Source organism: Pongo pygmaeus, chromosome 4 (assembly GCF_028885625.2).
Source record: "Pongo pygmaeus isolate AG05252 chromosome 4, NHGRI_mPonPyg2-v2.0_pri, whole genome shotgun sequence".
NCBI classification, from domain to species: domain Eukaryota; kingdom Metazoa; phylum Chordata; class Mammalia; order Primates; family Hominidae; genus Pongo; species Pongo pygmaeus.
The window spans coordinates 156161741-156176949 of record NC_072377.2 but is presented as its reverse complement, the minus strand read 5'-3'; the positions used below and the strand labels follow the sequence as shown (position 1 = coordinate 156176949).

Below are 15209 nucleotides of genomic sequence, written 5' to 3'. Positions count from 1 at the left end.
GCTTATCCCTTAGTAAAGGGCTTAATAGATATTCGTTATTAAAGTTCTCAGTATAATAGTTATCATTATGATTATTATTAAGTAATATCAATAAGAATAGGTGATGTCCTTTCCAAATCCCTCCTTCCTCTCCTCCTCTTCCCAGGAGTCCTCTTCCACTGGCTTCTCCAGGCAGGAAGAGGTGCCCTCCAGGGAGGTAGGCGGGGCCTCGTTCCAGCTTGGCCAGAGCCAGCCCGGGCACACACCACTGTGCTGGGGTGTACATCTACACTAGACACCTTCCTGCTTCCCTCCTTCCAGAGCAGACCTCTTTGTCACCCTGAGCTCCTTGTTTCTTAAGCAGTCATGTCTGTGACAAAAAGTACCGAGGGTCCCCAGGGAGCCGTTGCCATCAAATTGGACCTTATGTCGCCTCCTGAAAGTGCCAAGAAGTTGGAGAACAAGGACTCTACATTCTTGGATGAAAGTCCTTCAGAGTCAGCAGGCTTGAAGAAGACCAAGGGCATAACGTGAGTGCTGTTTTCTGCCATCCCTATTTCTGCTTTCTAGCCTGAAGCTTGCATTGGCAAAAACCCTGAGGTGGGTGTGTCTGACCCTCAACCCATTGTGCAGATGAGAAACCAAGGTTGCAAAAGGTGCAGTCATGGGCTGAGTCAAGCTGAGGCAGAAGTAAAGGCTGTCAGAAAAGCCCTCAGGGACATAGTGATCCAGCCCCCAACAGGCACAGGTGGGGAAACTGAGGCTCAATTACCCTGGACCACATACAGAGCCATTGGCAGGATAGGGGCTAGAATTCAGTGCTGGCCCCAAAGCCACATTTTTGTTCCTGGCCAGCGATGTTAATATTGGGGATAGAGGTAGAATCCCTAACTTCTTGGAGGAGAAGGTGAGTCCTGAGCTTAAAACCACAGTGGCCTCACTGACCACTAAGTATTTCCTCCTCCCTGCCTCCTTCCTGCAGTAAGCCTGGCCTCTACTTCAACTGAGAAGCATAGATGACACTATGTCTTTTTCTCTTTTTTAAGAAAAAAGCAATACAAAATTGTCCATTCAAAATTGCATACAGGACCTTGGAAAGAGCCCCATGTAAGGGACGGGACTGACAAATCTGTCTTGGATGATACCATCCAAAAGAGGAAATACTTTCTCTTTTTTCTTAAAAAAGAGAAAAAGGCAAAGTGTGTGTACACTTTGTGGAAAGTTCTAGTTTTTTCCACTTTCCAGGGAGTGGGGAGTGGGGGTTATTCACAAGGCTTCCAAAACATAAAAAAAGAGGGAAGCCAAGCTACAGGGCTGCAGCTCCCTTCCCCACACCTGACCCTACCACCCAACCAGACTTGCTAGTTTACTTAGGAACAAAAGGTGTGGGGTGTGGTAGTGAAGAGGTTCTGCTGCTTTAAGAAGAAAGTTTTTGCACCACTAGCATAGTAGAAAGAGCACTGGACAGAGAATCAGAAGGCCTGAGTTCAATTGGTGGCTCTGCTCCTTCTCTAAGTCCCAGTTTTCTGATATGCAAAACAGGTGGCAGTGTGAACTAAAGGAGGGCGCATGGAAACAAAATCGGAGGATGTGTTTTTTGGGGGTGCACTGCAGGGAGGGACTGTAAGGGGCAGGCAAAGCCTCTCCCCACAGCCATCCAGCAGGACAATTTAGGGGTGGACACAGTGACTGGTCTGGCTGCCCGTGCCCCAGGGCTAGTCCTGGAAGTTGCTAAGTATTAGTGACCCTGAGAGTGTGCTGTCTATAAGTTGGGGCCAGCCACTGCTAAGTAGAGGCATTTCTCAGTCAGAGGCCTTGAGGGAACCACCTATCTCTTGTGTCCTGAACTGATACAAGGTTTGATGGCAATTTCAGCAACTTAAGGATCAAAGGAATAAAGCAAGTAAGAGCTAAAGGGAGACATGTGGCTTGGGGAGAAGCCAAATAATGGGCTGAGTAAGCGTGGCAACGATGGCGTTGGCTCACCCAGGCTCGAATTCCCACTTAGCTGCTTACCAGCTAGAGCAAATGCTGGAACTTCTTTGTGTCCAGTTTCTCCTCTGTCAATGATAGTTCTCTCCTCCTGGGAGATTTGAGCATAAATACCCCAGACACAGTGTGTCTGCTGCTGTGAATAAGATGACAGTCCAAGGTGACCAAAATGAAAGGAGTTAGAGTTGGAACCCATGTCTCCCAACTCCCATTTTGGTGCTTTGCTTGACTTACCGCACTATGTTTTCAAGTTGGTTGAGTGGCCCAAAGTTAAATTCTGATTTCCTAAGTACTTTAGTTAGAAATTTCCAAAGTAACCCGGTGACCCTTTCCTAGTTGCAAAATAAGCCCATTGCTGGCCTGGCGAGTAGGGTGTAGTGCTCAGTCAGCGATGTGGACACCCACAGGGAGAAAGGCATGTGGGGACTCTCCACCCCCTTTCTCGCTCGATTGTTCTCTTTAACCCTTGATGAATCTATGTACAGAGGCTCAGGAAGCCAGAGGGTTTAGAGCTTCAATATGAAGCTTCCTGAGCCTCTGCCCATAGATTCTTTTAAAATAGCATCTTTTAAAAATAGCATCACTCCTGACATTTACAGAGGGTCAACAAAGTTGAACACGTTGCCCAAGATGACACAGCTAGTTAAGTCGTGGCCTTGAGGTTTAATCCCTGGTTTGTCAAATCCCAGAGACCGGGCTCCTTCCAGAGTACCTTTGTTGTTTTACAAAGCATAAGTCTCCTAACCAGAAGGCTCTCATGGGGAATTTCCAAGGTTTCTAAAGTTGCATGTGTAAACCCCATGCTCGCCTTGACTTAACCTGGTCCAGGTACAAAAACGTGTAGAAATAGGTTGTTTTGTACTTCCACTAACAGAGAGAGTACCTCCCTGGAACATTTTTTCTCCTGATGGTTTAGACCTTGTCCTCCGGGCAAACCTTCACATCTGTCTTAAAGGAGGGGTCTGAGTTTTTGTTTGGGGGAGGGGAGATGTGCATTCTCCAGCCCTAATGCCCTGGGATGAGAAAAGAAATCCCTCTGGAGCCCAGTCCCTGAATGATTATGCCCCGCCAGACCTCATCTGGGGACCCAGTCATCCGACCTGTTTATTCAGAAGTCACAATGATTTTTTGTTTCTGCCCGCCCTTTCCCCTTTTCTCTGAGTTCAAGCTTGTCTCTACTACTAGTTTTATGACATTGAGCTAGTTTCTGCCCCTCTCTGAGCCTCCATTTCCTCAGTTATGAAATGAGTTGTTTCTTTACTTACACTGTCTGAGTTTATCTCTGGGAGGCAGCTCAGCAGAAGTAGCGGTGAAGAACAGGGACTCTGAAGCAGCCCTGCATTAAATCTTGGCTCCCCAATATATCCTGGATAAGTCATTAACAAATCTCTGTGCCTCAGTTTCTTCACCTGCAAGAGGATAATAGTATCTTTGTCAGAGCCTTGACAAGAAGATTAAATGAGATAATACTCATTTAAAGCACCTAGCACAGTGTCTCATATAGTAAGTGGTGCAGCATATATTGAGTGTTAGCTGCTAAAACCAGGACAGTTCTGGGCCAACTGGGATGGTTGGTAACCCTACAGGAGACCCAGATGTGCCAGGCAGGGACTCATGCACTGAGAGATGGCTAGGAGCCCACCTATCAGGTGCTGGCATGCTGCGAGGGAATGACTGCTGGATCTTCTCACCTCCACACACCCATACTTCCCATCTCCTTCCACTCCTTTAGAGTGTTCCAGGCCTTGATTCACCTGGTGAAAGGCAACATGGGCACAGGGATCCTGGGACTACCCCTCGCTGTGAAGAACGCGGGCATCCTGGTAAGAGAGGCGCCACATGTGGGGGCTTTATGGTCAGTTGCGGAAGGGAAGTAAGAGGAGAGGCTCTAACGTTTTAGCAACCTGTGGTGAGCAGTCTTTCTGGGAGGCAGCTTGGTGTGGGGTTAGGGTCTAGACATCTAGCCTGGGTTTGAGTTCTGGATCTGCCTCAGACTTTAGTACCCTTGGTAAGTCATTTGCCTGCTCTATGGGCCTCAGTTTCCTCCCCTGTAGAATGCAAGGATTGGACTATGCCCAGTTTTCCGAGTATGCTCTATAGAGCACCAGGTCCCCTTGGGGATGTTTCAGGGGCCACAAAGGGCACGCGTGGTCAGGATTCTGTGTTCCTCTACTCCCATCAGTATACCCCATTGTAATTGCTTTATGTGCTTTATTGGAATATTACTTGAGATCATATTTGAAAGAATAGCTGTTGCTGTTACAAAAGGGCTTTAAACCCAGTTTGCTAGAGAGTTCTTTGAGTTCTGCATGATATCGGCACTACCAAGCCCACCTCGCAGTATTCTTCATAAATGCATTCTCTTCTCTCCTCCTTCACCCCTTGCCTCCCCTTCCTCCAGATGGGTCCACTCAGTCTGCTGGTGATGGGCTTCATAGCCTGCCACTGTATGCACATCCTGGTCAAGTGTGCCCAGCGCTTCTGTAAGAGGTGAGGAAAACAGCCTCCTTGTGTCAATTCCTTTGGTACATGGTTCTCAGGGACAGCCCAGAAACATCCTATGCATAATAGAAGTTTACTTCTTAGTTTTCCCCAATAAGGCCAAGAAAGAGTGAAGAGCATTCAGGGGCAGGGAACTCAGGTGAGGCTCTTCTGCATGGCTCCTTAGGAGATCTCATTCAGGCTATTGTGCTTATCTGGTTGGCTTCTCTGGAAATTGGGCATAAACTATGCAGAGAATGGTCATGAGGATCCAATGGGATCATGGATATGAAAACTACCGTCCCCATGCAAGGTGTGCATTAGACTCTTGCTGTGTAGTCTCCGCCTCATTTAACAGGTAAGGAAAACAAGCCACTGAGGAATTACTGCTGAGTATCAAAGCCCGAGGTCTCTGCCCCTGTGTTCTTTCTGCTCTTTAGCTGTGTCCTGCCTTGTTCGTGTCTCCTGACTTTTGACCATGTGACTTTAGGCTAAACTATCTCTTCGAAACTGTTTATGCACTCTCTCCTGCAGGCTTAACAAGCCCTTTATGGACTATGGGGACACAGTGATGCATGGACTAGAAGCCAACCCCAACGCCTGGCTCCAGAATCACGCTCACTGGGGAAGGTAACCTGTTCTTCCTTTGCCTGCAGTGGGGTAGGACACAGGAGGAGAAAATGCTGCTATCAGGGATGACTTCTTCCCTGGGAAGGTGGTTTGTTTGGCACTTCTATGTTAGATGTTGTACATGGAAGGGGTTCATTGGCAACAAACCTGATCAACCCCCACTTCTTGTATATCTCCAGTGACAGGGTTCTCATTCCTTTGCTACGCAGCTTTAATGTTATTTACTCTTTTATTAAACCACATTTATCCAGTTACTGCTATGGCCCTGGAAATGTCATGGGGACCGAGAAGAACAAGACTTTGCGCTCACAGAACCCATAATCCAGTGAGAAAGGCAGACATTAAACAGCCTAGAATAGAGTTATTTAATAGCCGCTTGGAGATGTACGATGAAGGAAAGAAGGGCTGGTTGCCACCAGGCAGTTAGGAGATGTGTGTTGGCTTGGGGGAGAGGAGGGCTTTCTAGGATGGAACAGGTGAGATGAGTTCTGCAGGAAGGAGTCCTGAAGAATGAGGAATCACCTCAAAGAAGGTGGACAGGGGCCTGGAGGGTGGGGCTGGAAGAAGGAAGAGAGGGTGTGAAGGCCCCTGAAGCAAGAAGATATAGGTGACAGATTCAAGGTACAACAAGACCAGGTAGCTTGAGGGCAGAGAGTCAGGGAGGTGGAACTGAAGAAGGAGCCTGGCGCCCAATCAAGTGGTACATTTTAGACCCTCTGAAACAAAGACTCTATTTGCTGTTTTCTTAAAACCAACCAGGAAGCCATTGGAGGGTTTTAATCAGGGAAGTCATCATATTTGTATTGTTTAAAGATCTGTCTGACTTCTCTGAGGAGAATAGATTGTATGGGAGCAAGAGCAGATTTAGTCAGATCCATGAGGGGGCTATTGACAGTATCCAGCCAGGTCACAATGGTGCCTGGGACCAAGCTGGTGGCAGTGGGATGAAGAAAAGTTGACTTGATCATGAACTGGATCCTGGGATTGGGAGACAAGGAAGAGTCGAGGTTGACTCAGATTTATGATGACTTGTATTTTGGACAAGTTGAGTTTGGGGTGCCTGAGAAACATTTAAGTAGAGATGTCTAGTGGGGATATATGGGTTTAAGCCTATCTTCATGCACCAATCCAGAACTGAAGTCATCAGCCATGAAGCCAGGGACAGAGAGGTCTCTTAGGGAGAGGGTATATAGTGAGAAGAAAAGAGAGGAAAAGACCAAGACTTTAAGAACCCTTTGTTGAGCTGAATGAAGTCTTCCTCCCTGAAAAATCCCATCTTTTAGCTCTCAGGGGTGACAGAGAACAGGTCAACACCCTTTGTCTTCTGGTACTTGGGACTAAATCTACTCCTTTCTCCTTGTTTCAGACCTGTCTCCACCTGTCTGTCTCCTCTTGTTGAGCACCATCTAGATTGTCAAAGTCTCTTTTGAACTGTACTTCCCTAAACTCCTGCAGTACTCACAGTGCGCCCCTGCCCATGGCAGGTAGTCTGTATGGTATCATGGGCCTGGCACCACCCTTCGCTCAAAGCCCATACTCACAAGAGTAATCCACAAATTCAGTCTGTGAACAGACAAGGAAGACTACTGGATAATGACCAGAATTTTCCCAGTTGTGTGACCCAGGAGGAGACTTGCCTGTCACAGACTGTCAAATCCTTCTACTTGTTGTTGGGCATATAAAGAAGATTTCCCTGCTCCATTTAGGGATCTTCTTTCATTAATTACTGCCTCTCCTATAACTGGAATTCCTTTAGTATGGGTTCTTCCTCTCAGCATTTAATGTGTTCCTGTATCTCCAGCAAACCACCATGGCACATGTATACCTATGTAACAAAAGTGCACGTTCTGCATATGTACCCCAGAACTTAAGATATAATAATAATAATAATGATAATAATAATAATAATAATAAAGCAAGTAAATAAAACTTCCTGGACCTTACCATTGTAGCCAACATCCTATCTTACATTCAATATATATTATTCAACAAATGTCTACTGAATACCTACAATGTGTCATAAAGTGCTTTAGACAATGAGTCTACAGTAATGAGCAAATGGGAGCCATCAACACTGGACCACCCTCTGACTTTATTGCCTTACATCCCATCCACACCTCTTTCACAGGCCACCTGGCTTTGCTCTCCTTGTAATTCTACTAAAGTTCTTTCAAGCAATGTCCTAAAAGACCTTCTTGTTGCATCTTCCTTGTCCTAGAGAACCTTTCAGCAGTAATGTGTAAAATTGACCATTCTCTTCTTTCAACATTCTCTCCTCACTTGGCTACTATTAAAACTCTTTCCCCCTAGTTTCCCTCCTACCTTTCTAGCCACTCCTTTTCATTTGTTGTAAGCTATTTTGCTTCCATTGAATGTTGATGTTCTCCAGGGTTGAACACTGCCATCTACTCTCTTCATTCTGCACACTTTCTAACACTGCTCTGCCTTTGCAAGGCTTTATCCACTACTACAACTCAACAGTTCCAGATCCTAATATCCAGTTGTGTCCCGAATGTCTCCTATAGGAACCTCAAGCTCAAAGATTCAGATTCTGAATGTGTCATTTCTTCCCCTTCTCCTAAAGCTGTCCTCCTCCTCCTTATTCTTGTTGTCTTCTTCTTCTTCCTCCTGCTCTTCCTCTTCTTAGTTCTTCCTCCTCCTCCTCTTCTTCTTCCTCCACCTCCTCCTCTTGCCTCCTCCCCTTCCTCCTCCTCTCCCTCCTCCTCTCCCCCCTTCCTCCTCTCCTCCTCCTCCTTCTTCTTCTTCCTCCTCCTCTTCTTCCTCCTCCTTCTCTTCCTCTTCTTTTTCTCCTCCTTTTTCTTCTTTCTCTCTCTCTCTTTGTCCCTCTCTCTTCCTCCCTCCAACTCTCTTTCTTCCCTTTCCCAAGGGGCTGTCTCTTAGGTATTGGGTTTTCTAACAAGGCTTTCTGTCTGCCCATAATTTGGATAAAATGCCCTTTTCACCATAGCATTCACCTTAATGCTATATCATAAGAATTTTTGTCCACCTAACCCATTAGTCTATAAACCACAAGAGGAAGGGACTGTATGTTATTTGTCTGTGTATTCTCAGTGCCCAACATAGTTCTGGCACATGGCAGAAAAAATTTCAAATGTGAATGGTAGCTAATAAAAACATTGTGCCTGCTGTCCCACATTAATTAGTATCAATGACGAGGAATGCCACCAAGCCCGGTATCGGGAGAGGCTCATGACCAGGAAGAATTTTACCACTTGCTGAGCTGAGAGTGTGAGGGTGGTTAAAAATCATCTTTTAAAAAGAACTATTGTTGGCCAGGCATGGTGGCTCATGCCTGTAATCCCAACACTTTGGGAGGCCAAGGCGGGTGGATCACCTGAGGTCGGGAATTCGAGACCAGCCTGACCAACATGGAGAAACCTTGTCTCTACAAAAAATACAAAATTAGCCAGGCATGGTGGCACATGCCTGTAATCCCAGCTACTAGGGAGGCTGAGGCCAATCGTTTGAACCTGGGAGGCGGAGGTTGTGGTAAGCCGAGATCGCACCATTGCACTCCAGCCTGGGCAACAAGAGCAAAACTCCGTCTAAAAAAAAAAAAAAAAGAACTATTGTTACTTGACTTCTTTGCCCCATTGTTGATTGTGGTGGAAGGACCAAGTGTGCTGGTACAGGGCCACCAACCCCTGGGAACAGAGGGCAGAATGGCAAGAAATGGAACTGACAAGTTGACTTATTTTATAACAAGTTTTCTTTTTCCCTCTCTTCTCCCTTCTAGGCATATCGTGAGCTTCTTCCTTATTGTCACCCAACTTGGCTTCTGCTGTGTGTACATTGTGTTTTTGGCTGATAATTTAAAACAGGTAGAGGCTTCTAGAGAAAACGGGAGGGGAAAAGATGGACAAGGACACGCCACTGCTAGTTGTTTGATAAACTGCTTCTTCTCTCTGGGTCCTCATCAATGTAACAAAGGAAGTTAAACTAGATGTTGTCAAACTTGCCTCCCCTAGTTCACATATCTGCAGATTTCTGTGTGGTTACTTTTGCCACAATACCCTTTGTCCAGTATCTTAGACCTGTCCTCAAAGTTGATCTCTACTGAACTGGAAAGACCCTTGGATTTTGTTAATCCTCCTGCCTTGAAGCTTAATTATACTTAATGCTTCTAAAATTGATATGGGTCTTCTTTTGATGATTCCTAATCTTCTTTAGGTCATCTTTCTTTTTCTTTTCTTTTTTTTTTTTTTTCTGAGACAGGATATTGCTCTGTCACCCAGGCTGGAGTGCAGTGGTGAGATCACAGCTCACTGCAGCCTCAAACTCCCAGGCTCAAGTGATTCTCCCACCTCAGCCTCCCAAGTAGATGGGACCACGAGTGTGTGCTACCATGTCTGGCTAATTTTTTTTTTATTATTTGTAGAGGCGCGGGCTTGCAATGTTGCCCAGGCTGGCCTCAAACTCCAGGGCTCAAGTGAGCCTCCCACCGTCTCCCAAAGTGCTGGGATTATAGGTGTGAGCCACCACATCCAGCCTTGGGCCATCTATATCTACCTTTAGCTACTTAATCTATGGATTAAGAGTTATTGTCCCTAGGAATTCTTTCTGATCTAACCTAGAAATTGTCTTACAGCAATTTGAGCAAAATAATATGGGTAATAGCAGAGGCCATCCTTATTCAGTAAGTCTAAAAAGAAAACTATTCTTTACGGCTCTTTTTCTGCTTATAGCAGTAATACCAGAAATTCAAAAATGTAAACTAGCTAGAAGAAAAATATAGTAAGCTTTCAGAGTTAGCTTCTATTATGTCAGGTACAGTGCTGAGCATTTTACATGCTTTCCTTCATTGAATTATCTCCATGACCTTATTAAAGCAGGTACTGTGGTTATTCCCATTTTGCAGATGAGAAAGCTAAGATTATAAACTCTATAATGTATGTAAGGTCACAGAGCCAGAGTTAAAAACCCAGGCCTTCTGACACCAGTGCTCAAGTTCCTAAACCTATGCTGTATTTCTGAAAAGAAAACAAAATAAAATAAAATAATTCTTAATCCAACTATTCATGGTTATAATTTAATGTAAACTTAACTGGTCAGCATTTTGCAATATCCTTATATTTAGTCATGTATTTTTAATAGTTTCATAATATTCCATCACACAGATTGATCATAACCTAATCAATCTTCTATTGCTGGACATTTCCCTTCTTTCCCTTTGTTTCTCTACTATAATCTGTTGGCACAAAGGTCTTTGTGCACTTCTTTATTTCCTTAATGTTTCTTAAAGTAAAATTACTGAGTCAAAGAGTTTGATTGTTTTGAAGGCTCTTAAAACATTGCCAGATTGCTCTTTAGAAAGCAATCTGACATGTACAGACCTATACTTATCATCTGCATTTATTATTATCTGCACTTATTTATCATCTGTGTTTATTATCAAGGCAAACACTGTATCAAGGAGTTTACAGGCCAAGTAGAGTGTGTTCTAAAACCTAATAAGTTAAATATCAATGTGATATTCTGGTGCCAGGCCAGGATGCCACTAACAACAACAATGTGAGGTCAGGGTGCAAACTACATTGCAGAGATCACTGGAGCAGGGAAAGCCTCCTCCAGGGAGATGGTGCATCTGAGCTGGGTATTGACAGGTGGGAGAAAAAAAGTGGTGGCAGCCAAGGTAGGAGAAGGAATCAGTAAAAACCGGGAGGCAGGAACGTATGGGATTGCCCAGGAGAAGCAACACAATTGGTTCAAGGAGGAAGAGTAGGTCACGGGAAAGGAAGAAACCCTGAAGGTTTGATAGGGCCCATTTACGGAGGGCCTTGAGTACCTAACTAATGTTCCAGCTATTTTTCTGATTGTAGTGAGGAATCAGAAAAAATCAATACTTAAATGATTCATTTATGTATCCACAGTGTATTGTTAAGTGCAAGGGACATTTCAAAAGAAAAGAGTGAATGCTATGATTGAAGTCTTGTAAAATAAAAAGAATGTGTATAATATATGTAATTTGTGATATTGTATAGAAAATATATAGATGAATATCTTCCAAGATGTTAGCATCTTGATACTGAGATTATCAATGCATTTGCGTTTTCCTCCTGTTAAACTCTAGTTCCTAATTGTTCTGCAGTGATCTGTATCGCTTGTCCAATAAGACTGTATCAGTTAGGTCATGCTGACTTTAAATGGAGGGTGGTAGCATCCACCTACCCCTGACTTTACAAGGGGGTGTGTTTATAATGTGTGGGCGGGTGGGGGATGGTTTCTTGTTTATCACAATGATTGGGCATGCTCATGGCTTTCATTGGGTGGGGTCCAGGGCTACTAAATGTTCTGCGATGAATGGTCCAATCCACACAAGAAAGAGTTTTCTTATTTAAAATGCCAGTATTGTGTCAATTAGGAATCAGTAAGTGTATGTGTTAATTAGGAAACAGTAAGTGATGGAGTTTTTTTATTATACGAAAAAAAAAAAAAAAGATTCTGAGGGAATTTAAGCAGAAAATAAGTTCCATGGAAGGATATTACCTTCCACTAAATTAAAAAGCAGATCTGAGGGAAGAACACGAGTCAGGGTAGCGAGGGGGATGTAGATGGAAGAACTAATGAGCAGCCTCCACTATCGGAATTAATCTTTACCCTTTTCTAGTCTGTCCCTAGGTCCCTATGCTTTAAGTTTACGTTCAGATTCCTGGAAGAAGGTCTGAATGCCCCAGCTTGAGTCAAAGGCTAATCCCCTAGCTCTGCCACGTGACTGTGATTTACAGTCCTCCAAGGCTGCATTCAATGACAAGAGAGAACTCACCAAAATCAAACTGGTATCAGGAGAAATGGATACTAGTTGCTAAAAGCTAACAAATAACCACTGTGAATCCAGTTATTTATTTTGTATTACACTTATTTTTTAACTATTTTTACAACCTCTTTTTTTTTTTTTTTTTTGTGGATACAGGGCCTTACTCTGTTGCCCAGGCTGGAATGTGGTGGCATGATCTTGGCTCAAGCGATTCTTGTGCCTCAGCCTCCCGAGTAGCTGGGATTGCAGGCATGCACCACCACACCTGGCTAATTTTTGTATTTTAGTAGAGATGGGGTTTCACAATGCTGGCCAGGCTGGTCTCGAACTTCTGACCTCAAATGATCCACCTGCCTCAGCCTCCCAAAGTGCTGGGATTACAGGCGTGAGCCACTGCGACCAGCCTGTACAGCCTCTTCTGAGGTAGTATGGTGTAGAGGGTTTAGAATAAGTTCTACATTCACCCTAACTCACTGTGAGATTTGGCACTGTGGGACACTCCCATTCATTGTGAGGGAATTTGATTAGGGGCAAGGCACTGAGTCAACCATGAGGTTAGAAGAGTCATCATCTCCCCCTTTTGCTTCTCCCATTCCTTCCTCAGGTAGTGGAAGCTGTTAATAGCACAACCAACAACTGCCATTCCAATGAGACGGTGATTCTGACCCCCACCATGGACTCGCGACTCTACATGCTCTCCTTCCTGCCCTTCCTGGTGCTGCTGGTCCTCATCCGGAACCTCAGGATCTTGACCATCTTCTCCATGCTGGCCAACATCAGCATGCTGGTCAGCTTGGTCATCATCATACAGTACATTACCCAGGTGAGTGCACACCATGCACCTGCCCACTCCACTGGGCAGGGTTTTTGTATCAAGGATAGACTGAGCTTTAGATACCTGGAGCCAACCCTGTAGGTGGGTAAGAGTGTTATGAGAGACATGCACCTCACTGTAGCATTTCTTCTACAAGGATGTCTCCGTGCAATCCCATTCTTCTGACTGTCTCCTTGTTCATCCAATTCTTCTGATTGTCTCCTTGTTTCTCCAAATATCTATTTTTATGTCAAATTCTGGCTTTTTTAAAAAAATGTGCTTGCAAGGAAAACATCTTGGTTGGTGAACTGTAGACCATTCCTATAATGGTTGGCTGGCAGCAAAAGGCAGGTGAAAACAGATTCTTGTACTACAGCTAAAAGTTATTGAGTTACCCATAGGGTACAATTTCAGGTACCCAATATTACCCCTAAGGAAGGCAAGAGAAAAAAAATCTAATATTTAGTCACAGAGGTATACATAGAGAGTCTCAAAAACCATAAGCTTTCAATAAGTGTCTTGTCACTAATTAAAAAAAAACTATAAGCAAATCTATTATAATGTTAGTTATAATGTCTTTGATGTTGAATTATGGACATTGATTTTCTCTCAGTTTCCTAATTTGCTATCCTAATTTTTCTTTTATTTATTTATTTACTTGAGATGGAGTCTCGATCTTTCACCCAGGCTGGAGTGCGGTGGTACAATCTCAGCTCACTGCAGCCTCTGCCTCCCGGGTTCAAGCGATTCTCCTGCCTCAGCCTCCTGAGTAGCTGGGGCTACAGGCACCAGCCACCACACCCGGCTAATTTTTGTATTTTTAGTAGAGACGGAGTTTCACAGTGTTGGCCAGGCTGGTCTCAAACTCCTGACCTCAAGTGATCTCCCCGCCTTGGCCCCCCAAAGTGCTGAGATTACAGGCATGAGAAACCATACCCAGCCTAATTCTTCTTTTATAATAGACAACACTGCATAGAAAGTTAAGTCTCAGAAGCCCCTTGGCATATTTAATAAATTCCACAAGAATTTAAGAAGCCACAAGAGAAAAAAAGTTATATTGTCCGTGAAATTTAGTAAAAATAATAGTCAAACATTTTAGAATACCTGCAGATCAGCCTTATATTCCTTAGAAGATACTGAAGAATTCTGTAAAATTGAATTTCCTAAAGAGATAGCTACCTTTAATACATTTTTGGACAATTCCAAAGGTTGCCCAGTTAGAAAAATGGCTCTGTCATCATTTTCACATTCTGGGTCACAAGGTATATGAATATTTATTCTACACAGTCTTCTCCCCTTCAATTTACAGCTCATTAAAGAAGAAAATGGATCTTTCATATTTAACTCATACTTTGGGCTCCTTAGATTATTACTATGACTGCGGTCACAGGAATTTCCAACACCCATGACCACTGTCCATTCAAAGGTGTTCGTGGGCTCGTTGGGTTGGTGCTAATCTGTGGTGTGTAAGGTTTTCTTTTGGAGGACTGTTTTGTTTTGTTTTGTTTTTGAGACGGAGTTTCGCTCTTTCGCCCAGGCTGGAGTGCAGTGGTGCGATCTTGGGTTCATACCATTCTCCTGCCTCAGCCTCCAGAGTAGCTGGGACTACAGGCGCCCACCACCACGCCCGGCTAATTTTTGTATTTTTAGTAGAGACAGGGTTTCACCATATTGGCCAGGCTGGTCTCGAACTCCTGACCTCATGATCTGCCTGCCTTGGCCTCCCAAAGTGCTGGGATTACAGGTGTGAGCCACTGCACCCGGCCCTTTTGGAGGTTTTTCATAAACCAAACTCCCTCCGTGAGATACTACTCCTTCAGTACTTTGACAATACCGTCCTCTGGCTCTTTGGTATTGTGCAGTGTTGAAATCAACTTTGATGGTGGCCTACATCCCTTTGAAGTTTTCTAAACTTCTTGATATTCAATTTAAAAAAATTCAGGTCTCATTTCAGAGTACCCTTCTCTTAAAGGAGCTCAAATGTGCTTTAAGAGAGACTGTCTCATAGCATTTCTTTCTTCTTTAGGAAATCCCAGACCCCAGCCGGTTGCCACTGGTAGCAAGCTGGAAGACCTACCCTCTCTTCTTCGGAACAGCCATTTTTTCTTTTGAAAGCATTGGTGTGGTAAGGTTTGAATTGAGGTGGCCTTATCCCTAGTGCTTGCGAGTGACCTTCTGGAAAGGAGCTGTGAGCTCTGGGTTTCTGTGTCCCGCTGGCCATTGTTTTGGGCCTGCTAGAAAATGCCCATGGGAGAAAGTAACCTCTGGCCTCACTTGGGACAGTTGTCACCAGCAAGAGAAAAGTTGATTACAACAGAGAGGCAGTCAGGAGACAGTTTTATTTTTGTCCCCACATGCCTATTAAACATCTATTCCCCTATCGACATGAGTTTCCTAATCTTTTAAAATCAAGATGAACCGTGGTGTCCAATTTAAAGGATCTGATTAAACATAAAGGAGTTTTAACCTGGAAAGTTCTGTATTTACAGTCTATAGTCTCTACTTCCACACTTGTGGAAGGGTGGTGGTGTTTATATA

At 44.2% G+C, this 15209-nt stretch overlaps 1 protein-coding gene across 4 annotated transcripts in view; it reads left to right on the top strand.

The window, feature by feature from the left end:
• Positions 1-258: 258 nt before the first annotated feature.
• The window catches only part of SLC36A2 (solute carrier family 36 member 2), a 30977-nt gene continuing 16026 nt past the window's right edge, over positions 259-15209 (top strand). For 3 of the 4 annotated variants that reach the window (XM_054487470.2, XM_054487472.2, XM_054487473.2), the window contains exons 1-7: positions 259-509; positions 3704-3794; positions 4373-4461; positions 4987-5082; positions 8840-8924; positions 12462-12680; positions 14698-14796. In XM_054487470.2, the coding sequence (XP_054343445.1) occupies positions 346-509; positions 3704-3794; positions 4373-4461; positions 4987-5082; positions 8840-8924; positions 12462-12680; positions 14698-14796 (843 nt within the window). In that variant the 5' untranslated portion in view covers positions 259-345. The remainder of the gene's footprint in view (positions 510-3703; positions 3795-4372; positions 4462-4986; positions 5083-8839; positions 8925-12461; positions 12681-14697; positions 14797-15209) is intronic. The other variant, XM_054487471.2, reaches the window with a different exon arrangement.